The following is a 27,747-nucleotide window of genomic DNA, read 5'->3' as shown; positions in this document are numbered from 1 at the left end:
TGCTCAGAAGTGGATTAGGCATGTACCAAAATAAAACAAAAAGCCCAAACAAAAACTCAGGAGAGCTAGAAATTTTGATGTTTCAAGGAATAAGATATCTGCTAATCAAAGAGGTTGTTGGAAGCAGTTCCCCAAGTAGGTTATTCCGGAATTGTTGTTTGGAAGATCTCCTGTGTCTTTGGCAGAAACATTTAACTGTGGCCAGCCCTAAGACAGACTGTTTGAACCACTGATCTGATTCCACATGGCAATTTCTGATGTCCTTGCCAAATAAGCTCATGAATGGCTCCCAGCCACACTCAGTGCATAAACATGAGGAATGTAGTCAAAGTGGGCAGAACTTTGCCTCAGCACTTCACCGAAGATGGGTGTTGCTCAGGTAAAAGCTATGGAGTTTGTCCCCTGCAATGTACCTGTCCCTCAAGTGATGCCCTTTTATTTCACGTGTGATGCTCAATGCTTTGAGAAAGAAAAGAGAAATTCTTTCCAAGCTAATCTAAACTTAGATGGTGTTGCTGTGTTTGCCATTTCAGGAAATTATTACAATCAAGGAGAGATTCGTAAGAAGGAACTGGAACAGAGTTGTTTTCTTCTGGGGATTCCTGCTTCCGACGTAACAGTCGTTGATCACAGGTAACAGGTTTTCATTTGCAGCTTAATTCCTTGCAGTCTTAAATAGGGGTGAAGTTCACTTTAAAGTTCAGTGAAAGCTTACTATATAATTCTAAAAAGTCCTGAGGAATCTCAAAAAAGACCATATTAGATATTTTTGTTAGCTCTTAACATAAATCTAATTAATGCAGGAGACGAAGTGTATAATGGGGATCATAGTCTCTAGGTTAAGCTCTGTTGATCCAGCATTTGGAATAACGATCGCCATACTCGTTGGGGTCTGGAACAATGTGTTTGGGCAGCATGATCACATTTTGTTACACTTGTTGGAGCTTTATACAGACAGGTAAAACTCCTCTGCATTGCCTGTGGCAGGTTTGTCTGTAGGCTAGTCTTTACAGGGTTAGTGTGGAATTCTACTATATTTATAATCTGATTTAGTCCTGGCTAAAGACAAAAGTGAATTCCCGTATTAAAGACAGTCCATAATAACATGACAGGAAGATTCTTTCAGATTAAACTATACAATATTTCTGTTTTTCTAAGGCGTGATGTGTTTTTCTTTAGTTGTGTGTAGACACAAAGGTAGGTGATAAAGCTGACACTTCTTTGTTTTGGGATTAATTCAGGAAATCTCTTCTGAGAAGGTGGTTTAACACTTTGAATCAGTGAAACTCAGAATTAACATTGTAAAGGCTTCTTGAATTGCCTGATCGTTTCCTGTCTAGGGTTGATAGGGGCTGAACTAGGAACTGATTGCTAGGAAACACCGTACAAGTGATTGTTTCAATTGTAAACCACTATCCATAAAGAATATTTTTGTTTGTGAAGAAATAACTTTAATAGCAACATATTGATTTAAAGCTACGCCAACTACAAAAGTCAGAGTTGAAAAAAATTTGGCTCCAGGCAGGCCCTGTTCCCATGAACATATTTTCCCTTGAGCTAAGGCAACAGAAACCACACTCCAGAATATGAATCTTCTTGAGTTCTTTGCTTTTTTTAGCTTTAGGTTTCTCTCCAAGTTTTCAGCTCACTTACAAAAACAGCATAGGAGTTGTTTTTCCTTTGGAATGAAAAGGGATGTTTCTGCTCACTTCTCATTAACTACTGTTGGATAACTTCAAGTTTTATAGTACAATCGTATGACAATGCCCAAAACATTTTGGGGAGGGACAAGGAAAAAAGCTGCTAAACTTTACTAAGCATAAAGTCTGCTCAACGAACCATCTTTTGAAATTAACACGGAGTAGGAAGGTGAGGGCCATTTCAGAGAAGTAGCTTGGATCATGCCTCTTGCATAAAAATGTACAATACCAGTAATGAAAGTAATGAAGTAATGACTGACACATGATTTCCCCCAGTGAATGCCGTGTCTGAAAAGACAGATCCATCCCATTGCCCAGAGCTTCTGGGCATGGACCAGAATGTGCAGCGTTGTTCCAAGAAACGGGTTTAGAATTCAGGCCTTTATCTCTGAGTTTATGTTGCTATGAGATAACCATCAAATCAGAGTGAACTGAAGTTCTTGCTGCATTTTGCTCAGCGCTTGTTTCCGTAGTGAAGTTCAGCAAGTTTTCAGTGCGTTATTTACTCTGCAATAACTCACCGTGTGGATGCCCTTTGTGAAAAGTATCTGTGGATCAGGCGTTAGCAAAGTGATAGAGGATCAGGAATAATTTCTAGATGACACTGAATATTTAGAGAAGATAATGTTTAGAGTACTGTTTTCCAATACTTTAGGCAAAGCACTGGGATTTAGGGTTCTCGAAACTTACTCAAAGTTCCTGGATTCTTTAAGGTCAGTAGCTTACCTATGCCTCTGTTATGACTTGTGTAATTTACAGATTATACAAAAATATTTGCCAGTATGGCATGATGTGAAACTTGCTAAATTAATATGTTATCTACGGCTATATTTCCGTGTAAGTTCATGTCTACAGAGTACAGTTCAGGAGGCTGTTCCTCTTCAGCGTTTTGTCTTCCATAGGCACTGTTTAAGATCAGAGCACTTTGGCTTTTTTTGTTCCCTTCCTAACTCTTCAGAAGATAATTTTCCATCGATATAAAGAACTAGCACATTGCTTAAGGACTGCAGCTGGCATGCTGCCCATCTAACATTTCTTATACAAACACTGGATGCTTTACATTATCCAAGCTGCAGACTTGTATTTTGGTAAGGAAAGCCCAAAGGATGGTCAGGTTTGGATCTGCTCCAGCCATTGTAGTGTGGAGCTGAGTCATGCTGCTTCCTCTTTTGTATGACCTACAAGTGAGCGAGTAGAATTTTCACAATGTAAAAGGGGAAATACATCTGAAAAGCAAGGTGATTGACTTGCTCTGTAATCTTACTTGTCCAGGCAGGTGTAAAATCAATGTGACATTTTGAATTGTGTGTGAACTTATAAAGAGAAAGCCTCGGTCAGTCAGCCCAGGATGAAATCTGTGTTAAAGATCAATTCCTTATTAAGTGGTTGCTTGCCTTAAACAATGACTGTCTCAAGCATAGTCAGGATTCCTAGGGCAGGACTAGTTCAGTGTCTATGAGACAATTGCTTTGCATTGATTCTTCAGAGGGCGTTTGATGTTGTTATTGTGTTGTTGCCTCAGTTAAGGACAACTCAAACCTTCTGCACAAGTATGGTCCCAAACTGTACCCACATTTCAGCCCTAGAAATTGGAGGTCCACGTGAATCTCCCACAGAAAAGTATTTTGCTGCAGAGGGCACATCCAGGAGTGGAAAGGGGCATGCATGACCACGCAGCACCTGGTTACTGTAGGTGAGCAGATGGGCATGCAGACAGCCTGTTCCAGACTGTTTTAGATTAGAGCACTGGACTCTTCCTGCCTGTGGAAAGTACAGGTCAGGCACCAGATTTGCAGAGGTGTCCCCTGAGCAGTCATGTAACTATCGTAGCTCCAACACTGCAGCAACTGAACAGCTGCTTTTAAGAGAGAAAAATTTTACAGTCCACTTTTGTTACCATTCCCACACGAGGCTTACTACTTGGAGCAGCCCAGCTCTCAACTAGGACTTGTATTGTTTAAAGTTAATTTCTGTACTGTCACAATTATTTCTGCTGCTGGGTGAGGGAGGAGTAGCAAGAGAGTGGGGTGTGAAACTCACGTAAGGTAAAAGCCACTTCATTAATGATATATACGGTAATGTAAACTCTGTGCTTTTGGTACATTTCTATCATCTTATGTGCTGCATCAATGGACTTTTTGTAGCTGTAAAGATGAGGGATAAAGATGAGCTGTGCCATGACACCAGCTTAATTTTCACAAAGACTGTTACAGTTCTACAGATCTGCATTGAAGGTAAAATGAGCATAGCTAAAATATGATGGGTATAGGTACCTCTAATGCAAACACAGACTCGTTCAACTGACAAATCTGCTACGCTGATATGTCTAAAGCAGTAGGTAAATCAGATGCTGGACATTTCTGTGGTGGCAGGAGGCTCTAATTTATAAAGCATTTGGCTGCACTGCAAACCAAAACGGACATTGATTTTCACCAAAAGATCTGTTGTTCTGTTAGACTTTGCTGCCAGATTTAGCTGAAGTTTAAATCCTGTGGTAATGTGTGAGCAGACAGTCAACTTAAAGGATATGAGTACTTGCAGAGCAGGGCAGAACCCGCTCCACTTGAGAAGAACAAGTCAGAATGCCTGATTTGCACTTGAGTTGTGTGGCAAAGACAAGGCTCAGCTTAACAAGAGGAGAGCTTGTAAACAAGTCAAAGTAGAGTCCTGCATTATCATAAAACATGATAGTTTTATGATAATAAAACAAGAGATGGTTTCTCTTCCCTTCTCTTTAGAATATGCGGGAAAGAATGCTTCAGTAGCAATGTGAACAGAAAAAATATTCTTCACATAAGTGCTCCTTTGGGTGCTGTTCTTCGGTGTGGCATTGCTGCACATTTTCTTGGTTGTTGCTCTGTCTCTCGTCTTGAGAACAGGGTGAGATGAAGGTGCTCTAGTCTCCGAAACAGTAATCAGGTCACCAGTCTTTGCCGTGGTTTTGGGCTTGTAAGGGAATTTACTTACAGCTGAGGAGTGATTAATAGCTGCAAGTAATTAATCTGTGAATGCATGCTCCTGAGCTAGAAAGCTCTCTTTCATGGTACATGGAAAACCAGGAGTTAGTATCTGATTGATCTCATATTAAGAATTAGTTAAGGTCCCATTAGCATTGGGCACATCTGCCAACACTCTGACTGTTTACTGGTCTGTAACATTACATGTAAACAGAAGATGCTTTCTAAGGTGTTTTCACTTTCTGAAGAGAACAAGCAAAAGGAAGCCCAAGTTATTCTTTTTTCCTAGTATCTGTTTTGGGTTCATGGAAAGATAAACATCAGGCATTTTACTGCAGCTTCTGAAGCTTTTGTGCATGGTTGAACTGAACAGAAAGTAAAGCTGATTATTCGCATCTTTAATATGACAGAAAATATTTGGCCCAAGTTTGCACTGCAAAGAAAATAATAGCTGAGATTTGTGTAAAGTAGAAAATTTTCCGTTCACAGTTCAAAGGCTTACTGCAAATGATGTTGCATCTGCTTCCAAGTTTCCATGGAAATTGCACTCCATTTGCTTTTTTATTATTATTATTTCACTTAAGCCCAAAAGGGCTTTGATTGGACAATACACAGGAGAGAGGACATCTGCCCATGCAGAATTGCAGGCTATCTGCAAGTTTTTTATGAGGCTGCAGAGAAGCTCAAGTTCTTTTTTTTTTTCTTCTTTTTTTCATATAATAATTCTTTGCTGTTGAGCTTATTTTTTCCCCCTGCATAGTAAATAGGCTTTACTGCACTTCCTCATGTTTAACTTCTAATGAACTTCCTTCCACAAGCTCCCCATGTAGAGAAGTGAGTCTGTAAGGTCATGGGAAAAATATATCCTTATATAAATAGTGTGTGTGTCTGATCGTGATGATCAGAAAGATATAAAACCACTCAGACCCTTCAGAGAATGAAATATGTAACTGGAAATTTGAATCTTTTCATTAGAATTTAAAAACGTGTTCGGAAAGTGAAGAAGTACATCCCATTGATCCAGTTCAGTTTTACTGTGCTTAGGTGGTTCCTTGATGGCTTTACTGATTTGAATGCAGCGTGCTGAGTGCGTGAAAGCTGAAAATGCAAACTGTATCGTGAGTACTTCAGTTGAGAAAGCTTGCCTGAAAACTGAGTGCACCAGGAGAAGTGCAGAGATAAAATCCTGGCCTCGGTCAAGTCTGGTGGCAAAGCTATCAGTGACTTCATACCAGTTTCTGACTCATTTGCAGACCTGCGTCATCTTGCTGAATGGGATTTTTTTTAAAATGTATTTACCTTATGTATATGTTTCTGATCAGAAAGGTGATACTATTCCCTGATGTTTCTTCTTTCCCTATTCTTATATTTTGTATTTCGAGATCAGTATTTAATAATTTTAATTCTGCTGAAATAATTGTGGTAATTAGTTACATTTTGTCTTCCTAAGTTCCTCGTGGTATTACAGTTTGACATTTTATTTTATTGCTAATTTTAAAGGATGATCTATGTGCTGATTAAAATTCCTGCCGTGCTTTATTCTAGAAGAGCTGCGTATTTCAGTAGTGAGTGATGTGATCCTCTTCGTCTTACTTACCCCAGCAATGCTGTAAAGGTCTTTATTTTTTGCAGAATTTTCTTTGATTAAGAATAGCATCTGTGCGACCAGAAAATCTTAGATGTAAATTAGTTGCACATTCAGTGTGTATTGCAGGGAAATCAACCTACATCTTTTGAATCAGCGAAACATAATCATCCTGAATACTAACTTGCTTTACCATTGCAGGCAGGGATGAAGCCTTTGTCAGTCAGGTGGGTATCTTGATGTTTATGTAAGCACTGTAGCCAAATTTCACTTGTTTAGTATAATTCTTGAAATTTGAATTGTTTTCTTTCTGAGAAGACAAAATATTTGGCCACCTATTTTCATTTACATTGCTAAATAAACAGGTATTTTTTCCAAAACGCTTACCACGTGGCAGTTCATGCTGATATTTTAGGCAATCAGAACACTTTATAAAAAGGAATATATTAAAGTCTGCCTTCCGGCTTCTGCTTTTGTAAGTTTTGCTCTCTGCAATGATTTAAGAGGAAATTCTTCTGGGGATTGAGATATCTCTCTGCCCTCCAGGAAAGCTGCTTTCTGAAACAAAGGCTTGTACTGCAGTAAGTTAGGTTTAGTTATTTTCTCCTAAGTTAGATATTTTCCTCAATAAGGAAATCTGCTCTTTTTTTCCCCTGAGGCTTCTGTGAACCAGGTCCTTTCTCAGCTTTCTAGCATAATTAACTTCCTTGCTGTATGAAAAGGGGGAAGGATCTGTGGTGAAAGGGAAAATGATCCTTTCAGTGCTAAAGGGGCATGTCCCCCAGATTACCTCTGTAGAGCAATGAGCAATGATCCTTTTCAAACCATTCAAGGATTCTCCTTCAGATGTCAACAGAGACCTGTCAAACCACGTCAGTAAAGTCACAGCAGGGTTTGATTAAGAGCAGAGGCTGGCCAGAGAAGCCAAAGGCTCTGAATAAATCCAGGGGGAAGGGAAGGAGTACTGCAAAAGGACAAAATGTGTTTACAGAAATCAAATCTCAGCTTTGAGATTTATACTTTTAATGCTCAAGATTATTTTAGCAGAATAAAAACTAAGAAATACTGATCTCAAAACATTAGGTATGAGAATAGGGATCCTAGCCATCTCCCAAAGCTGATGCAAGTTTGAATCAGCTTAAAAACCATCAGCATTGCTAAGCTGATAGTAAGAAAAGAAATAAGACTGTGTGGAATTGCTGTTTCAGGAGTCTGGGAAAACTGGCTGGGGCTGAGGACAGGGAGGGAAAAGAATAGGGAAATCCACTAGGAGTTGTGGGTTTTTTGTTCTTTCTTAGTTCATACCTTCAGAAATGCCTTTTACTATTTTTTTATGAATGGCTTTTAAAAGTCCCCCACGTATGTTAAAGACAGGCATCTTCTTTGGAGGAAAGAAAAAGCTTCAGTGACCCATTGTGAATGTGTGGGTGGTGCGTGTCTCAGCGTTGCCGTCTCCTGGTAACATGAACAGACATGCTGGCTGGAGCAGCTCTGTAACTAGACCACTTGTGTCCATGCAGAAGGAAGTGTCTTTGGGTTTGCTGGTTTCCAGTATAAAATGCAGAAGGAAGTGTCTTTGGGTTTGCTGGTTTCCAGTATAAAATTCAGGATTTCATATTAAAATATTGTGTGTGGACTTTCTTCACGATGGTAATAAACTATAGAAAGATACAATCACTAGATTAAAGCTATTTTCAACAGTTTTACCCAGGAGTCCCCTTTTAAACATGACAAACTGTAACAACCTATTTATTTTGCCAGTTACACGGTGGAACAATACAGCGTGTTTTGCCAGCAGACACCCTGAGGAACTACTGGAGAACGACAGGCGCTTCCCCTTTGCCCTCTGAAGGCTCCCTACTTTGATAGCCCAGCAACATCTCTGGTAGTCACTCATTTTAGCCTGCAAATGCAAACGCCTTGCTGTTAATTATAGGCAGACTGAGGTCTTTTATCAGAGAAGAGAAAATGGTCAACTCTTTTCCTTAAAGAGTAACAGTTATGTCAAATAGTCACAGTAAGCTAATCAAAGAGGAGGAAAAAACAGAAGAAAATCTAGCAGGGATTCAGCTTAAGCTTTTGAATCTCTGCATTCCTCCCAGCTTACTCAGGGAAAACATATTCCGATTTCTACTGGGAACACTCTTAAAAGCCTTCTCACAATAATGGATTGGGCGTTAACGCCTTGTTCACAAGAACTGTGTGGTTTCTTTGCGTGTTCTCATAATCTTATTTTAGTTGTAGCTACAGTACAAAATATTGAGTGCTTCAGTTAAAATAAAGCTGTGAGATCTGAGGCTATGACATGGTTTGGAAACATCATCCAGTTGCATCTGCAATGGACTGGCATTTTCTACATGTCAGGTAATTACTGTGCTGGAAAACAGGAGTGGGATTTGCAGCCTCTCTTGGTCAGACTTTCCTTTGGGATTCAGTCTGGAGAAGTGCAGTTAGATCAATTCCTGTTTTTCCAAAAGGTCAGGATCTGAGGTGTGCTCGGTAGCTCCTGCAGATGGTGTGTACCTGTACTTACACTTTAGTTGGAGGTAATTGCAGTAACTTCCCCTAAGTGGCTTCAGCCTCCAGGAGAAAAGAAGTTTCAGTGTGTCCAGGGGCCTCATGACATTAAAACTAGTTGTTGGTTTATTCCTGTTCCCTTCATCTAACTGCTGGTTCAGACACTCACTAGAAAATTTATGGAATAATCAATATCTGAGCCTTGGGAGAAGGCCTTTATTAGGCTTGTTAGGGACAGAATGTTTCCAAATAGAAGGCAGAGTGTCAAAGGCTGTTGGACCACTTTAAATGCCACGATATGCTGTCTTGCTGAATGCCAGCAATATAATCCTCATTTCTTGAGTTTGTTTTCAAAATTCTCATTGAAGTCAGAAGGCATCTCCTGTGCTGGCAGCTATTAAGAGAACGTAGAAGCAGTGCATACAGTGCCTGAGGGATGAGTGGGAAGCATCCACTTGTATGGCAGACTCAAAGGGTTGAGTTGATGAGCTACAGAAGTAGGGTGTCCTTGGCGCCTTTGGGACAGGACCATGGGGTGAAGGAAATTCCCGAGAATTTCTCCTCCCCCTAAAAATAATTGCACAGGGCATTCAGTGGGGACCATTCTGGCTCTTTTATAGAGGAAGACAGCGTTGGGATAGGAGAAAAAATTACTTTGCGGACATCACTCCTGAGTAGTAAAAGGAGAACAGTTACTTTCGTGTTGATAGAATTGTTTTATTTTTTATAGGAATAGCAATATTTGGACTGTGGATACTGTAAAGACTCAGTGGAATTTTTGTGAGGATGTAGACTTAAAAGTTCTGTGTTTTTATACAACGTATGTTTCAGGTCTACATCAGCCGAATTCTTCCACATAGGTGGAAGAACTAGAGCTGTAGAATCTGGGACGTTCTTAATTTCTTTCCTCAGAGCCACCTTCTGGTCTCATCAAAATCAGCAGAGCGTGGCCATTGACTTCAGTAGGACCAGAAACTGTCATTGAAACAATGAGAGAAGACAAAGTCTTGTTTAAAAAAAAAAAAAGTCAGTATGGGGAAAGTTGGAAAAGCAACTGTGCAATGGGTGTTGTGTAAAATGTGTTTTCTCTTAATGACCTTCCAGTTCAGATTGGCTCTGTTTACATACAAATCAAAAGCTGGTTTGTCTAACTGACAGCACAGCAAAACTCACTCTGGGATCTCAGTATCCAGCTGTGCCTTCTGCCCTGACATCCTCCCAGTAATAAAAGTTGAGTGGCTGGGATTTGGCTAGAATTGCAGATGATATGTGAGCCAGAATTGAACTCAGCCTGCTCTTCCTCTTCAAGACAACAGAAATTAAAACTTACTTGTGTAAATAAAATAAGCATATACAACTCATAACCCCTCAGGGACCAGATATGATGAATAAGATGCTCTTTTTCCATCATCACATTTCAGACCCTGACCAATGTTAGGTTTCAGGTCCTGGGATACTGTCTGGATGTAGGCAAAGCTATCTCAGTTCATAAGGGAGCAATGCATCATGAAACTAGAATCTGAGGCTCCTCAAAAGATTCTAGTTGACTGCAGTGGGGTGTTGAGCAGCATGATCCAGGGCTGCCTTTTGAAGCATCCTTCAGCAAGAGAATTCCCGTTTGTGCTTTCTTGGCTGAGTTTCTTGTGACATGCCCTGTTATTTTTGCATTCTGTGTCCATTCTGAAGTTCCCCCAGGCATCCCTTCAAATTAAACATTGCATCACTGAGGAAGTGAAGCCATTAAAAGTGAATGCTTTCGCCAAACACTTGGAGCAAATACAATCAGCTCTCATCTACCAGAAATGGACTTGCAAGTTGACATTGCAAAATTTGGGAAGAACAATAGTCCTTTCTTGAGTGGTTTGATGCAGTTTTTCAAAAAGCTGAGCCATGCTGTTATTTTTTTGCCACATCATGAATGAAGTTTTTATATTTGCATAGAGCAAATATAGAAGAGTTACCAAGCAAAGTCGTTGGAGTACGGAGCTTCACACTTCAAAATCCTTTTGAAGGAAGAGAAATTTTAAGTTCTCTGCTAAGGACTCTGACTTTCTCTCTGCTTTACATTCATCCTCTAATAATCATGCCTTTTTGCAGAGCTGTGGGGATGGGCCAATTACTGTTTACATACTCTTCTCCTGTGTGAAATGCTGTATAAGTGCCAAAGATGATTATTGGCATTTTCCTTGCTCATCAAAGGGTTAATTTCTTTCTCCAAAGAAGGAGATCTGATTTAGGTTTGGCAAGGGAGGGGAGAAGACGGAGGATTTTGTTCTGCAGGAAACTAGGTCAGCAGGTTTTTATTATCGTGCTCACAGCCCAATGTGGTTTGCGTTTAGGAATGAACTCGGTTGACATTGTGTATGGTCCGTTTCCTCTTCCCAGAAAGCAGGGCTCTGACCGCGCTCCATGCGTACGGCTTTCCCAAACTGAATGCAGGAGGATATAGAGTTGAAGAAGCTCAGGCAGTTGTGTGTTTGTTAGATATGTTTTTAGAGCTGACTGGCAGGAATGCCTCAGGAACACAGAATGAAGCCCAAGATATTTTGGAGAGGAGGAACAATAGGGCTGGAATCTTTTCAATCGCTGAAGTGCATCAGAATCACAGAGATCTTCATTGTTTTTACACCCTGTCTACTGATGATTGTTCTTAGAGCCTGTAGCATTATTTGGTTTTTGTTTGGATGCGGTCAGATTCTGATCTTGGTCCTGCCAAAGTAAATTTGGAGTAATTCCCATGCTTTCTCTGGAGCTGCTGCCTGTGTGTGGCTGAGATCACAGTGTGGTCCTGCAGGTAACCTTTAGAATGGGGAGTTTTCCATTATAACTTTTGCACCATCGTGACTGATAAAAGATTTGAATAATCCAGAATCTTTTTCACATCTTCCAGCTTTCTTGACCATATAACCTGGAGTGTATTCTTTTCCTGGGCAGCTAAGAATAGACATCTGTGTTCTTTACGTCTGCCTATTGAAGACCAAATTGTGGCAGACATCACGCGTGTTGGAGAATTCAGGCTGCCTTTCTTTACAGATTATTTTCACTTTACTGAATAATGAAAATCCAAGTACTTATAAATTAAAAAAAAATCTACTTTGTTTTGATCGTAGGGATCAGGTAAGTGTGATGGAGCTTAGAAAGACTATTGGCAATGTCTAGGAAAATTTCTGAGTAATAGGATTTAAGGCCGAGCATCTATTTCCAGTTTTATACTCTTGTTGTTTTACAGACTTTAATGTGAGTTAATGGCTTTCCAGCATAATAAAACCATCTAATTCTATCCTGTTCTAGTCTTTATTCAGTTCTGGCATCGACAAACCCAGACATTTTTGCAAACCAAGTTTGGCTTTTAAAGCTGAACAAGGAAAATACAGGCAATACTGAGAAGAACAGACAGTTGTAGGTTGCCAGCAATTCCTGGAAATAATGGAGTTTCTCAACCATTCCCTGCAGATTGGACATTTAGGGAGGAAAAGTACCCTTGTGGCTTACATGGACAGAATAATGAAAACGCAAAGTCTGTTGAGAAAGTTTATTATGGTAAAAATTCAAATGCCATTCTTGGATTTAAACGAAAGAGCATCATATTAAATGCCTCACAATGATGACAGCATAGAAATAACACAGGCCAGAAAATTGCATATGGTCTGTCCTGTACTTGCTTTTAATGTTGTGTTAGGCTGTATGTTTTAGTTGTCCAGTGCCTTTGAATCTTGAAACAGTTTCAGCTGCAATAAATGTGCTCATATAACCATCTTTGGAAATACGAACATATTAAACAGGGATGAAGAAAGTTGGTATTTCTGCAATACCTTTGTGCTCTTACACTGTTGGCACGTGTGACCGAGAGCCAAGGAAATGACAGCGCATGTCAGAATGAGAGGTGTAGAGAGGAGCTGTAGCAGGCAGACACATACACATTTATTTATTGATTTATTGTGTAATAAACATCCAAGCTAGGGCAGCATTTTGAAAATTGCCTTCTACATAATGAAACAGAAGGGGCTGTAGGAGAATCTCTATAGTTTCAATCAGCGATGATGAATTATTTCATTCAAATTCGTAGTGACTCAGAAAATGTCACTATGTGGCTGGAAGACTGGGGTTGTATTCCTTACTCCCTAAATTGAACTAAGTTGAATTAAACTCTTAGCTCAAGAAATGAGAGATGGAAAAAGACGCTTTCTCTCTCCTGTAGTGGCTCTCCAGAATGTATGTGATATCTGTTGAGGCCGTCAGCCACGTGAAGCTTTTGAGATGTGACTCATAGGCTAAATAAGTTTGGTCATTCTTGCTGTGAATAAAAAGGTTAAAATCCTATATTTTTATAAAGGCGCTTTTTTTTTCCCCCAAAAGAGTTCAGAAAACATCACAAATCCTTAGCATATCGGAGCTGTCACTGAAAATACAGCAGCTTCTGGGTTGAAACGTCAACTGTTAAGGGCACTCAGTAATGCCCGTGCATGAAAAATGTCTGCTGCTGTGTATTTGTGCTCCTTCAAATGAATGAATTCAGGAGTTTCTAGACTGAAAATGAGGTTGGTGATGCGGAAGAGCAGTGCATGCATGTCAGCGAACGAACAGGTGCCCGCGGAAGACTGCGGGATGAGCAGATGCTGAGCAGTGCTGGTGTAGGAAATACGCCCTTTGTGCCCACTTGGGAGCTTGGCTGCGTAAAGGATGCAGCCTGCAAATCTAAGTATGTTGTGGTGTTGTCCCTTATGGCTGGGGTTAGAGGCTAGTCCAGTTAACTGCAGAGTAGTCACTTTGTGGAGCAAACATGAAGGCACTAAACTAAAATCATCTTTCAGAGAGCAGTGGCTTCATATGAGTGCATTCCTCTTTTGTTTTTAAGCGTAACCCTATCTTTACCAATTAAAGTAGCTATTTAATGGTTAGAATATGATCTCCGAGCTATGAGCACAAACCCTGTTCATCCCTTTTGTGGGATAAAATATATTTAGTCTTGCTTTATTTGTAGTTATTATTCCTTCTGAGTGTTTTAACCGGTAATTAACCCTATCCTTTGATAGTTGTTTACAGCTGGGAACACGCTGACAAGGATGGTGCTCTTTGTTCTGCAATAAGGAAGGAACCGTGCCAGGTTGCCATCCTGTATCTGTTTCCCAGACTCAGGCAGCCACGTCCTGGGGCAATCCGTTGTTGTTTCAAGTTGATTGCTTGTATCTGCAAGAAGATTACTGTCCAATGTAATACAACTTTTGTCCTCTTTCCTTGGATGCCAACAAGAGATTAATTAGAACAGGGCTAAAAATGTATTAGTATTTAATGGAGAAATATTTTTTCCTGTGCTACCTCATCTCTTATTCCATCCCAATCCTTTATGTGTTATCAAAGAGGTACTGTAGAGCAGAGTTGAAGACCCTCTGTACAGAGTCCTCATGCAGCTTCTGCTATGTTTAATGCCCTCTGGATCTACAAGGAGGTACAGAAGGACTTTTTGTCTCCATCCTTGTGTATCCTTATTCCAGGAGACTGGATGTGCTCTTGCAAGAGCGGTCAGGAGCAGCACAGGGGCCTTCAACAGCTGACAAGTGATCCCTGACTCTGCAGTAGCTATAATAGTTGAGTAATCTCCAGCCAGTCTTGGCAGCTGGACTTTACCAGTGACCTGTATTAACCAGCAGTATCTGGGGAGGTTTCCCAGTTCCACCATTCTGCTTTTGGTGTTTGCAGCTATAGTAACTAACTCCTGACATTTATGCCCAGCTTGTGCTCTGATTGCTGCAGCTTGGTGCCTGTTTGCACATGGGGCCTTCTGATAAGGCAGGCATTTGACCTTTCTATTCTTAACCCATTAACATTTAGAAGAGCTGCTCTCCTCACCTCTAGAGGCTGTGTTGCTCCCCCTCCCCCCAATATCCCTGTTCCTGCCAGATAAGATTACGCCTGGGTTATATATTGATCTAAAAGCAGAGTGCCAAATGCAGCCCACACCAGTTCAAGGGCAAATACTGGATCCGTATGCGTGAGTTCACGTGCTTCGGTTCAGTAGTGGAAAGGTAATGACTGATGGCTCTTTTTGGTCTCCCAGCAGACACAGGAGTATCAGTTCTGCATTGTACCAGTAAAATGAACATCATGGCTGCAGTAGGTACTAGTCCAACTTACTGATGCTGCATCTTTGTGCTGTCTCCTCTTCTTCATCTGCACTTCAACAGGTGAAGGGGTTGAAGTGATTATTACACGCTCATTTGCTTAAAGCAACATATTCAGTTGGATTCATTCCACCTGGATGTGGAAAGGGCAGGCAAGATTCCTTTCTTTTAAGCCAAGTCTAGCACTGTGTCACTTGAACAAATCTCTTTACCATATATGCATGTGTATTTCCCAGTTTTTGAAAGTGGGAATCTGTTAGCAACCTAGTGAATTATAAATAGCAAAAACTATTATGGGAAAGTGGCTATATCGACAAATGCATATAGCCATTTGTAGTCAAATACAAAGTAATTCATTCTGTGCTAAAAATTCGTCATTAAAGTATTCCCAGATGTACGGAGTGATGTTGAGAAGCTCTAAGGGAGAAGCTGCAGATAGCCAGTTAGACATCAGCTCCCAGTGCCATGGCTGTCACACAGAATGTGAATGGTACTGTGGGAGCAAGGGAATAACAGATAGAAGTAAGGAGATGTTACTGCCTCTTCGCATGTTGTTTGAGAGTCTCTGGTTCTAGTTCAGTATCTTGGTATAAAATCTACATTTCCAAAAGAATGTTGGCGTTTGGAAAATACTTGGGAAACAGTCACCAGAATGATGAAGGCTGTGAAAAACAGGTCTAATAATGGATATTTAAGATGCTTGAGCTATTTGCTTTATCCATGAGGTGGCTTGATAGCAATTCAGGAGGACCAACATGGGGAAGAGATTTGTTGGACGAGGTGTTGAGCTGTTACGTAGCATGTCGTATGAGAGTAATGACCACAGTGGTCCCTGCTGGCTTTAAAAAACTATGACAATGATAGTAACTACAATCAGTCGTAAGAATTCATTAGCCGACAAGCCTGATTTTCCACTGCGAAACCAAAAGCTACTGGAGCAGGATGGATAAAAATTTATTGTGATTATTAATATTTTATGATGTTAAATTAAATGGTTTAGAAGAAAACATTGTTATTTGATGTGCATTTATGACCATCTGTACTAAGAACTAAGCTTCAGGTCGTCTAATAAGATAACTTACATGAAATTAAAGAGGTGGACAGTATGCTTTTTCCTGCCAATGTTTAAGAGAAAGTAAAACCACTGAATTGATGGAGGTCTCTGACTAAGCACTAGACTTGTTTAGAGTGGATGACTCAATTTTTGTTGTCTTTTCTTACCTAATTCAGAAACTACGTAACTCAAGAGTTGAGAAGCTCATTCAAAACTGAAGGAGAAAAGCTTTTTTTCCATCTTGTGGTCTGTGAATAAAAGTCTGTTCTACTAATTTTTTAGATGCCTGAAGAGCACAAGGTCCAAACCAACTTCTTTATCTCCTTAACTACAGTTAATATTTTCTTTATTTACTGGATCTGTTAGTTTATAATACTATGTTTTGGTAAGCTTTTCCGTATATCTCTAGAAATTCTAACATAATTTACCCAGTTAGAAAATAAGTATGAAATACTGTTCTAATGACTTTAAGCTCCAGCTTGCATCTCAAATCAAAATTGCATGAACGATGAATAAAAATTCATTTAGTGGGGAAAAATACATCACTCCATGCTTGTTAATACAATAAACTGTAAAAATGAAATTCTATGCTCAGCTGTAGAGTTCTTTTAGATATAACTACATCACTTATTTAAAATGGGTGAGTTGAAATCAACCTGTCCTACACCACAGGCAGAGGTAGGCAGGAATTGTGCTGTTCATGTTCTGCTGGATTGATCCCAGCATTCATGAATTTCCTTGTAAGTGAAAAGTAGCACTTCATCGCCAGGGATCATCGCTGTGTTGGGCCCTTCCGTCGTTGTTTGAGTTTGCCTCTAAGGCAGTCACTGTTGTAATGTCAGAAGCAATCACTGGCCGTTTGGGCAGCCTAACTGAGAGAGACAAGGCATGGGAACCTAAATGCTCCCTGCCAATGCTTTTAGAGATCTTGATTTACATGGCTGGTTTTCTTTTTTTCCCCCTCTTCAAATATTCCACAAAGTAAATTTTTTTATCAGTGACTCAGAGCAAAATAAAATTTCAGATTTTTCTGATAAGACACTAGATGTTTGGGCAAGCCTTCAACTTAAAATGTTGTGGGTTTTTTAGCTTATCCACTCACATGCTGAGATGTGAGTGTGTGAGCCTCTAGTTATGATTAAAACACCAAAAGCATGGACATAGGAAGCAATCAAGTATTATGTAGGAGAAGATTAATCATTTTTGTGACTTTGTTTAAAGACAGCCCAGATGTGGGAGTAGATATCTACTGAATCAATTATTTTCTAAGCCACAGATGACCAGAAAATTAATTAAAAAGAAAAAAAGAAGAGAGATTAGAGAATAAACCTGCAGAACTTAATGTTTAAACAATGTAGCTCAGACTAGTTTGGCCTTAAAGTGATCTGCATTTACAGCAATTTATTTGGGAATGTTTAACCCTCAGGACTTAAATTCAGAAGATAGTCTTGTCCAGTGGTTATAAAGACTGAGACACAGGATTGCTCCAGTTTGCTTCTGCTGCAGTGTGTCAGGCGAGGCAAATCCCTAAGCAGAGCTCCAGTAGGGAACAGAATTTTTGCCACTGATTGCAGTGGGGCCAGGATTTTCTGTCCTCTCCGTGTCACATTATCCCCTTACAACTATGTACACAATGTCTGTTATACCTCAAAGGGAGGACAAGGTGGCTACTGGGTCACGTGTAGAGAAGACTTGGAGATCTTCAATGACAGGTGTGACAGAGTGGCACGTTTTTATCAAAGCATTCTCTATTCCTCTCTTACTCAGTAGAGACAGCGAGGAATTCTGAAAGGATTGTCCTCCCGGAGATGAGAAGGAGGGGTAGGTGCATTGCTGCGCAGGGATGTTGCCACGCAGGGATAACTCCTGAGGGTCCCCAGAGCAGTAGTGCTGTGTTGGCACAGCCCTGTGCCCAGATACCAGCCCTCGGCTCAGCGGGATGGATGAGGCCGAGAGCTGCTCTGTGCTGATGCAGCAAGACGGCTTTTCTTGCCAGAGCTAATTATGTCATTAGCGTGCAGATCTCTGCACCTCCCTTCTTTGTGAGCTGTTTACATGTTCCATGTGGTCTTGTGTGTCGGAAGCAGGACAGGCTCAGAAGATGTTTAGATACACTTCTGCCAGCAACAGGTGACAAGAGAAATAAAATACTTCAGAATACTTACACGTGCAAAACAGCACCAGGGTCAAGGTACTTTCTAACAGCTCAACATAAACTCCTTTAATAACACCTTATAAACTTTCCTGGCTGCCTGGCCTATTTGCTGTCCTTGTCCTTACTCCTAATCCATTTCAGAAGATGTTTCCATTCTGATGCAGAGATCGCCCCGCAGGACGTTTGTCTCAGCGTACAGGGACAGCTGTGTTGATGGTCTCTGCAGCCTCCGGGCCTTATGGGCTCTCTGTAATCAGATGAGACCTGTATATGCCTCAGTGCCTTAGCAGTGAACTGAAACGACCTTTGTCTGTTTGGGATGATGAAGGCAGTGACCATGTTTAGATATTTGGCAGTCATTTTGTGAGATCCTCTAAAGGATATATAAACTGCAAAACCAAACGAAGGTCCGGGAGTCTGTTTTACTGTAGCAATTCATCAGGCAGCATGAAAAAAGGATGGTCTGGCGTCAGAGAAATACGTACCAGAAATGCAGATGATTTGAAGTTAACTTGTAAAAATATGTTAAGTAATTTTTATATGCTGTCTGTTGTCTATCCCCTAGATCCCTATCCAGCGTTATGGTTTTACAGCTGTACCTATCTATTTTCTGAAATGTTTCTTTTTCTTTCTTTGTGCTGCGTAACAGAGGTAAATATGCAACTTTTTCTATTTGAGGAATCCTAGGAGTTGCTTGTAACAATAGTAGGTAAAAGTTAGACAGAAATGGGATTTTTAAACTGCTAGCACACCATTTAAAATGCAGTTTGCATAGCAATAGCAATGACCAAATCCCTGTTGAACACTAGCCAAGAGTATCCATCGGTGTGTTTTATTCATACAGTGACAGTGCAGTTGAGTCTGTACTGATTCTATTTATTTCAATTTAGAAAACATGTCCACTGAGCTTTCAGTGTAGTTATTATAAGGAGCAACATTTAGGACTGACAGCCATGCATATGTATACAAATCTTGCAAGACATTCTGTCATACTGCTTCTCCGAGGAGAACAAGTCAGACTTAAATAGAAGCAGATTCTGCTATCAGGATTCTTGCTGAAAATCCCCTTTCTCCAGCTCCCTTATGATTACCTCAGTGGACCATTTGCTTAGTGTCTCAGATGAGCTCCACAGCTGCATTATTGTACAGAAAGAGAGAAAGACAAGCTTTAAGGTAAACAGATTTAAATACACTTCGTAGGCAAAACCTGCACTTTGCATTGTGCCTTGTAACTAACAGGCCATCTGCAGAGATCCTGGAGTATCGACACAGTGTAAGTAGGTGTTTATAACCTGACTGCTTCTTGTCAACCATAGGCAGCACGTAAGTAATAAATATATACAGATCCGTGGTACATAGTACCTGGTATATGGCTGTCAGTTCCTCGGTTGTCACAGGTATCCACACAGCCAGAATTGTTTGAATGCTTAGGCAGGTCAAAGGTGGCGAATATGAGACACACAAGTTTGAGAAAGTCCTTTTAATGAAGGAACATACATTAATTAGCTCCACCACTTGTTGCAATTGTTTCCTTCTGCTATGATGGGTAAGACACGTGGATCTGGTCAACCTGGGTCAACCACAGTGTTGCCAAGACAAATAAATAAACTCACTGGCCTTGAGTATTGCTGCCACAATGCAGAGTGTTGCCAGCATTCGAATATGGCAGCATGCAATGGCTCACAGTTCCCTCCTCCAGCTTTATCTGGATGTTGGAAAGGTGATGTGATGGAACAGAACCTCAGTTCCTTGTACAAACAAGCTCTTTATATAGCTGAAGTGATCAGCTCTCCTCTGCAGCAGTAACCAAGACGAATGAGATGATACTCAAAACTGCACTGCATGGGACACAAAGATTTTTGCACACAAAGATTCCAAACAGCACAGTGTGTGCTTGGCAGTAATCACTCTAACATGCCAGAAGAAGAGTGCACTAGTAAGGGGCTACAGGCACCTCTTACTTCTTTAATCAGTTTCAAAAATGTGTTAGGTAGGGCTGCAGGCAGACAAAAGAAGGATGAGGGGCCTGTTGTGAAAAAATCGTTGACACATTCCATCCCATAACAGTGTCTCATTGAAACATCTCCCTGTAACAGTCGCAGTTCCTGCCTGCTAAAAATTTCCTTGTTATATGCTGTTAGACTGGAAGGGGTGAGTGAAGGAGAGCCCTAGCTATCATTAAAAAGGAAAGGGAAAAAAAAAGTCTAATCATATAAATCCCTGCAGTTAATTTCCTCTTAGAAGATGTGTGCTCTGTAATTATATTGCCAAAGAAGCCTTTCTTCTTTTGAGTTCACGTGAAAGCTAAATGGTTTTATTCCCTTTGGCCTTAGTTCAGTCAGTGTACATGAAATTACAAAGTTTTTCAGTTCCAGGGTAAACTGGTGGGTGCGGTACTTCAGATTAGAGCAAACTATTAAAAAGAACGAATTCCTTAAAGGGACAGTTGCTAGGTTGGGAGTACATTTAACATAACCCCACCACTGAATAGGAATTTTGTTTAAGAGAACCCAGCCCACCAACAATGAGTTCCAGCAATCCAGAATTCCCAATAAGTAACGACTATGAATAGAACGAGATACTCTGTTAGGAGGTAAGTAATGCTGACAAATTGATAAAAAAATTATATAGGTATTTTCAATGGAATGAGTAAAACAGTGTAAAAGATACTCAAAATAGTATGTCAAAGTAGTGGGATGGAATTTACTAGTTTGCTCATGAAGTTTACTGTTGCTCTTGGTGGAGATACTGAAGCCAATTTTGAGCACTTTAGATAATTTGTTCCATAGGAAACATAGCTGTTTTGATGATGTAACGCCAGCTTTTTAAAAAGGAGAAAACAGAACCTGATGAGGCAAATAGGAAGTGTATGTTTTCATTTGTCACATATTCACCTTTCTTCCTAACGTACACTGGATTTTGCAAATGCGGATGGTGTTTTATGACCCATCATCTCAGCTTTATTGCATGGCAGATCAGGGACAAGGGAAACTAATGCTTTAGTGGACATCGTTGAGCATCTTTTGCCTCCTGTAGCTTCTGCAACCAGCTTTGGTTAAAAGGAAAAAAAAAATATTTTACTGCAGTGCAGGAAACTGAAATAGTTTTTTAGAAACTGAAATGGGATTTGGGATGAATATTTTGTTACCTGATCCTTCTGTATCAACTGAAGCATTAAATGAAAACAGTTTGGTTACAGTTTCATGCCAAGTCATGCCCTCTCTTCTAACAAGTCACGTATTAACTATCTCATTGTACCTGCATGCTGCTTATACAGTAATTTCAACACCCTCTCATTTCAGTGTTGCAGTCTATTCCTCTGCAATTACTATTTGCACTGAAATAATTCAGTTCATTACATAGCCTTCCTTCTGTGCGCACACAGTCTACATTCTTTATAGTTTTTGTGACTGTAAGCTTCACAGTCTTGTTTGAATTATGTGCCATTTTCTCTTCTTTAATAGTTAATATTTAACTGAACTTCATGAAGTGTATAAACGTTGTCTGTTTTCAGATGAAGGATGAATGTTTTCCTGAAAATCAGTTTTTAAGTCTTCTGAGCTCTGAAAAGTCTAGCAAACAGTGAAAGAAGCAAAATTTGTGCTTATTTTGGGGTGCAAAATGGCAGGGGATAAATAAGCACAATTCACAATTTACGTCAGATGTATTCTTCATTAAGTCCATTCTACTTCATGTCATTACATAGCATCAGCAAGATTTAAAACTTTCATTTTGAAAGGGTGACATCTGTAATAAATTATGGTCTCTCTTATTTAAACAGTAGCATTTTTATAAATATTTTCTTCCTGTATTTCTGTTTCATAAGCCAAATACTCAGCATTTCTCTTATTCTTGTAAGTAGCCACATGATGGGCTGCCAAGGCTGGTTTATCATTTGCCTTGGAAAAGACATTGTGTAATATTGCAAGATAAAACATTGGCAGGCAGAGGTTTGATCTGTGGAGACGAGAGGCAACAGGTTTGCAGAATTCATGCTAATGGATTGAGGCTTCAATGGGAGTACTACATGGAAAGCTCACACACGAATATCAGAGAATTCAGCTGGCCTTACCAGTAAGGGGCAGAGAACAGTTTATTGCAATGATCTGTTTCTGCAGAAATGAGACTGAGTCACTGATTTAATTCAAATTTTTTCAGTGCTTGGATTTTTAGTCAGACCTAACAAATTTCCTTTCAGTGTTTTTTATGAAGCATTTATATTTGGATGTAGGTTTAACTGGGGATGAAGCTCTCAAAGGGAGTTCTGATATCAAGGCATACCTGCTTTTCAGTGCTGTATCTGCAGGGTCCATTCTTGTTTCAATGAGCTTGTCATCGTAGCAAGGAAAAGGAATCCACGCAACCTCTTACTGGGAATAGCAAGGTTTTACTGGAGAATGCAATATTTTAGGGAAAGACATGAGTTTATATAGACTACTCCTAAGTAATAAGTACCTAAGGAAAAGCAGCCAAGAATATGGATAGAAACAGCCATCCAAGGCTGTGTCATACCAGTGCAGACCAGAGCACAATTAGGTGATGCAGAGGTCGACGCTTTGGCCATCGACAGGTTTTGAGAGGTACTTTTAAGCAGTTCCTATGATGTTGGTGTAATGGTGGATAATTTGCAATTGCTGATGTGTTTTCTGCTCAGTCCAAGTACCCAGGAATATATGAGGCTTTGCAGAGCGCCTGTAAGAGGTGCTCTCTTGAAAAATGGATTGATATTTGCCCCAGGCAATAAAACGTATTGCTGGAGCGAGTGTGGGTGATGCAGCACTGGGCTGCGGCCGCACTGGGAGCTCACACGCTGTGTTCCAGGCTCTGCCCCTGACTCAGCTTTGTTGCCTCGGGCTCTCAAGGGAAAGTTGCCTGAGCTCTTAATTCTCTCATTATAAAACATGGAGGTTATTACTCGCTCACTTCCCCATATCAGCCTCACAGGGGGGTTAGTTAATGAACATCTGTTCATGCGTGGAAATAAATGCTGTAAAAGTGCTGAAGTAGTAGTACTGCTCATACAGTGATGGCGTGGCTGCACGTTGGTGATCTGCAGCTTTTTCGTACAGGATTGTGCTGTAAAATTAAATAACCGTTTCAGCAAGGCACCTGCATAGCACAGCTTCCCTGTCTCCAGGGTACTCCCTGTGCCCCCAGTACTCGTAAGGTGCTCCAGGGCCCAGGACTGGGACGCTGCACCAGCACAGTTCTGTGCCACTGCAGGAGTTCTGTGCGCCCGCCTGTAACCCAGGTACGTGCGGTCCCTGCCACGCGGCGCTTGATGCGGGTATTGTATTCCCAGCACCAGTTCATTATCCTCACTCATCTGCCACTCATTAAGAAAAAAAAAGATACTACTCCCTTCTTTCAAGCTTATTGATTTCCTTACCCACCCACCCTGTCCCGTCGCTGAATGTCTTAATTCCGCTCGGTTTCCTGCCGTGGTGCCGGCAGGGCGAAGCGCGGCTCGCGCTGCGTGCAGTGGCCCCTGCTCCTGGACCGCTGCTGGCGGCTGCTGGAGCGTGAATCCCCCGCTTGCAGGAGTTAATCGTTTCCAGCCTTTGGCAATCTTGGCCTGGTCCTAGAAATCCGTCTGGATGCTGGCGGCTGCCAGGAGAGCCTCCCTCTCGCCCATCATGTGAGCCGTGTAAAGAGGCGGCAGCGCTGCCGGGCGAGCGGCAGGCTCGCTAGTGGGCCAAAGTTCAGCAGCTGCATCACGGCCCCACGGCAGCGCCGGGGTTACTGCCGATCATCCAGCTGTTGCTATAGCAAAACCATTGCACAACGTTCACATTAAATCGGAGCGCGGAGGAGAGGAAGGCTAAACGATAAAAGGTCGTTGCGTCGCACTCATGTTGTTCGTTCTTGCCGAGTCCCGCTTGCAAGTTGAGTTCCATGCATAGCTCCTGGCTGGGCTGCGGTGGAAGCTGGTGCGGGATTTCACCGGCTGCAGAGAGAGTTTGCTCATGTAATCGTGTAATTGGGGCAGCCACATGGATGGGGCTGGCAAGACAGTGCCTGCAAGAGGGTTGTTTGCATGTCAGTAAAATTTGTGGGATCAAGCTTGTAGTTAAGATAGGTGTTTAACTTCTTGATCCAGGTTATCTTATAAAAGGAAGTGGTTTGATGGTAGTAATAAATTTTGCACCCAGCTAGAGAGCTCAGGGCATCAGAACCTCAGTGATATGAAGGGTGGGTACATCGTGACTTCAAGAAGTAATGCTCCCATATCATTGTGTAGATCAAATGGATTGCAGGAGACGGTGGTTTGAGGGAGGCTGAGGAGTCAGGAAACCTCTTTTTGGATGGAATTGGTAGAGGGAAGGCGGAATGTTGTGACATGGGAAGCTGCAGTTGGAATCAGGCCATCATCGTCCTGAGATCTCTGCTGAAGCTGCATCTGCATTTACATGAGTTTTGGCATGAGAAACAAATGTCCGGGAAGTGACTATTCTGTGCTTTCCCTTCCTGGATGATTAATTAAAATGGCTGAGGGATTGATTTGGCTACAAGCTTTCTCCTGAGATTTCTGACTGCAGTTTATTTGTTTCATGGAATAGACCAAGGTCTGTCTCTTTGGTAGGAGCGATTATGCTTTTGGAACTCTTTTTTGAAGGTCCGGCCCGTGCCAGTAAGTCAATTCTGTATGACTTAACCTGGGCCAGACTCAGAACTGCAGTTTTTGCCTATACAGTATGGTATATTTATCATTCCGAGAGCAAACAGATTCAATATTAAGGTTGTGATGAAGTGGTGCTAGGTTTATTTGGCTTATACAGCCTGTGGTATTTCATTCATTCGCCTCTGAAGGATTTTGCTGGCTGCTGTCAGAGACTTTTTGATCCTTCCCTTTGGATTTGTACCCTTTCCACTGAGGAGTCCTGGACATGTTACAATGCATGTCGGGAACTTTGTGTGCCAGTACTGTAGTAAAAACCTGGCTAGGAAGAACACACTGTATTTCCCTTCCACCTGTCCACTTACTGCTCTTCTGCCAGGAGAGTGAGACCTCCTGCCCACCAGTTTGAAACTTGAAGTCTGTCCTTCCTGAACCAGTGGTGCCAGGACTTGTGTTAGTTGGACATGGCTTCTTGGTGCATGGGTTGATGTGTCCCATCCCAAGCCCTGCCATGCTGCACTGTTCTTTTTTCAAAGTGTTTCATAAAAAAAAAAATAATTAGCAAGAAAGGAGTGAAGTCCTGTGGTCTGCTCCTCAGAGTCCTGGTTTTGCTGGTGATTTGTATTTCAGTTTTAAAACATAAGTTTTGATTGTGGGCTTGCTGGGCTTTTTGTTCTCACTCAGGACAACTTGGACTGCCAAGCCCCAGATGAATTCCTAGGCACTATGGCAAAGCCAATAACAATAATGAGGAAGTGAGCACTGCTGTGAGCTATTCTGGGAACTGCCCAATCATTTCATATAGGCTTGATGATGTTCATTTCTTATAGTACTGATGGTGCTTTTGGAGAAGTGTGGTCTGTGTTCTTCCCTTATTACTGTCAGAAATATCAGAGTGGCCAGAAACATGCTGAGGTGGTAAGTAGTTGACCCCAAGGAGCTAGGTGTTAGTAGAGGTGAGTCCACCTTTTTCGATTTCAGATCAGTTTATCCCTCCTCTGGGAGCTGATGTAGACAAGAGCAGATTGTTCCACAAATGTGGAGCAAAATTCCTAAAGGCCACAAACTGCTGTAGTCTGCACTGTTCAAGCTCTTCACTGAGCAGATCCATCAAACATCTTGGCTGAGGAAGGTGCTGAACTGAAGTGCTGCTACATGTACGCCTTTGCCCAGCAATTGTGCTCTAAGATGCCAGGCAGTTGCATGTTCGAAGATGTTTCTCTTATTTGAGGTCTGCAGGTGAGATTGCCAGATGTCGCTAATAGATCTGTCACTTGTCAGTCATTTGGGACAAACACCAGAAATGCACTTTGCCAACAGATACTCAGAAAAACGTTGGTCGATTCTTGTTTTCCAGAACTAGGTAGGGACTTTAATGGTCTACTTTCTTGCAGACCTCGCCAAGATGTGTGGAATTGACTTCATTTCACACTGCACTATTGTCTGCTGCCCAAACCACGTTTCAGTGGGCCAGAGGAGGAACTGCTGACTCATAATTCAGCATGGCAGCCCCAAATCTCATGAGACTACTAAGTCTAGCCTCTGACTGATGTTTTCAGTGAACTCTGTTAATGGCCTCCAACAGATCACACAGAATTCCAGCTCCTATAAAATGAAAGGGAGGCTTCTTGCCCAGCATTTGCCAAGTCACTACTGGCAGTCTGTAGTGGTGGAAGCTGCTGGTTGCACTGGAAACAGACTAAATGGTGGCTGGCTGAACATGTGGCGCCGATGCGGGATCTGTGGGCCCCGCTCAGTCCATGGGCACAGAGTATATTCTGGTCACATCATGGCTGCCAGGGATAAAGGGCTGTAACTGGCCTTGGCTTGGCATGTCGCGGATGTGCAAAATGAATGCAACTCAGACATGACTGAAAGTTGGGAATGTGGCATGAAACACAGCACCCAAATCAAGGATGAAAGCTAAGGGCTGGGGAGGAGTGCTCTATGTTTTACAGAATTCTCTTTAGGAACTTGAACTTCATTGTTTTGTTACTACCAGTCTCACCAGGGATCCTGATACACGCCGTGGCACTGCGTGGTTCTTGCAAACAACCCATTGCAGATATCTGCTTAAACTGAAGTTAGGACTTCTTGGCGTAGGTTGGAGTGAATGAACTATAGGCCCCATATAGGCTTCCTCTGGCAGCCGAATTCAGAGCTGAATTGGTGCATGACACTGTTGTGGATGGAATGTTTTAACACAGTTAAACAGGTTTAACACTGCGACAGCCCCCAAGGTGTTTGGTGCTCACTGCCTTGTGTGGCTGGATCCATCAGTGATGACGCCTACACAGGCTCTAATGTGTTCTTCCCACTAGTTCGTGAACATGTTCCAGCAGCACAGTAATAACGTGAGTATCACACGTGGAGTGTGACACTTGCACGTGGGACTCCCGGGTCTTGTTTCTCCTCTTGCAGATCATGTGTTTGCGGCACAGCGTTGGGGCAATGCTGTGTACTAAGCACATGTCAGCTACGGATGCGATTTGCTGTGTGAGACCAAGGATCGGACAAGGAGTTGTAGACATGTGCTGGAAATGCTGTTCTCTACCAGCGTGACCCTACTAGAAGCCATGTTCCTTAGCTGCAGCATTGCATGGGGACACCTTGCTGCTACGTGACCAAAGCAAGGTGCCTAGTAGGCAACACACTCAAATCCCTGTCATGTGGTCTGGCAAACGGGATATCCATTGTTAGGATAACATTTGGCCCAGATGTCTCAGCTTTCTTATGTGCAATGGAGAGTCTGGTAAATTTGAAACTTCAACTATTGCTGTGTTTCTGCTAGGAAAGATATGTTCCAAGGAGCGTTCCTGGTGTTTGCAGCTGAAAGCAAAGCAGTCTGTGATGACATTTGATTTGTGAGTCCATTTATTGTTTGGCACCAGCCCCTAAGGAAGTCCTAACAGCTTGAGAAGACATCCTTCTTGCAGTGTACCTCCACACCATATGGGCAGAGCTGTTCACAATATTCATCATTTTGGAGCTTTGGGCAGTCTTTTATATATTTTGGGCCAGACCATCAAGTCAGGACTAAG

General features: G+C 41.6%; 1 protein-coding gene across 1 annotated transcript in view; it reads left to right on the top strand.

Moving 5' to 3' along the window:
• The window catches only part of PIGL (phosphatidylinositol glycan anchor biosynthesis class L), a 60,839-nt gene that overhangs the window by 4,256 nt on the left and 28,836 nt on the right, over window positions 1–27,747 (top strand). Inside the window, exon 2 of the mRNA XM_086624535.1 lies at window positions 534–633. Within this exon, the coding sequence (XP_086480661.1) occupies window positions 534–633 (100 nt within the window). The remainder of the gene's footprint in view (window positions 1–533; window positions 634–27,747) is intronic.

The sequence above is a fragment of the Tauraco erythrolophus genome, chromosome 21 (genome assembly GCF_009769465.1).
Source record: "Tauraco erythrolophus isolate bTauEry1 chromosome 21, bTauEry1.pri, whole genome shotgun sequence".
NCBI lineage: Eukaryota > Metazoa > Chordata > Aves > Musophagiformes > Musophagidae > Tauraco > Tauraco erythrolophus.
Note: the sequence above shows the minus strand (reverse complement) of the source record. Positions and strands in the feature narration are given on the sequence as shown.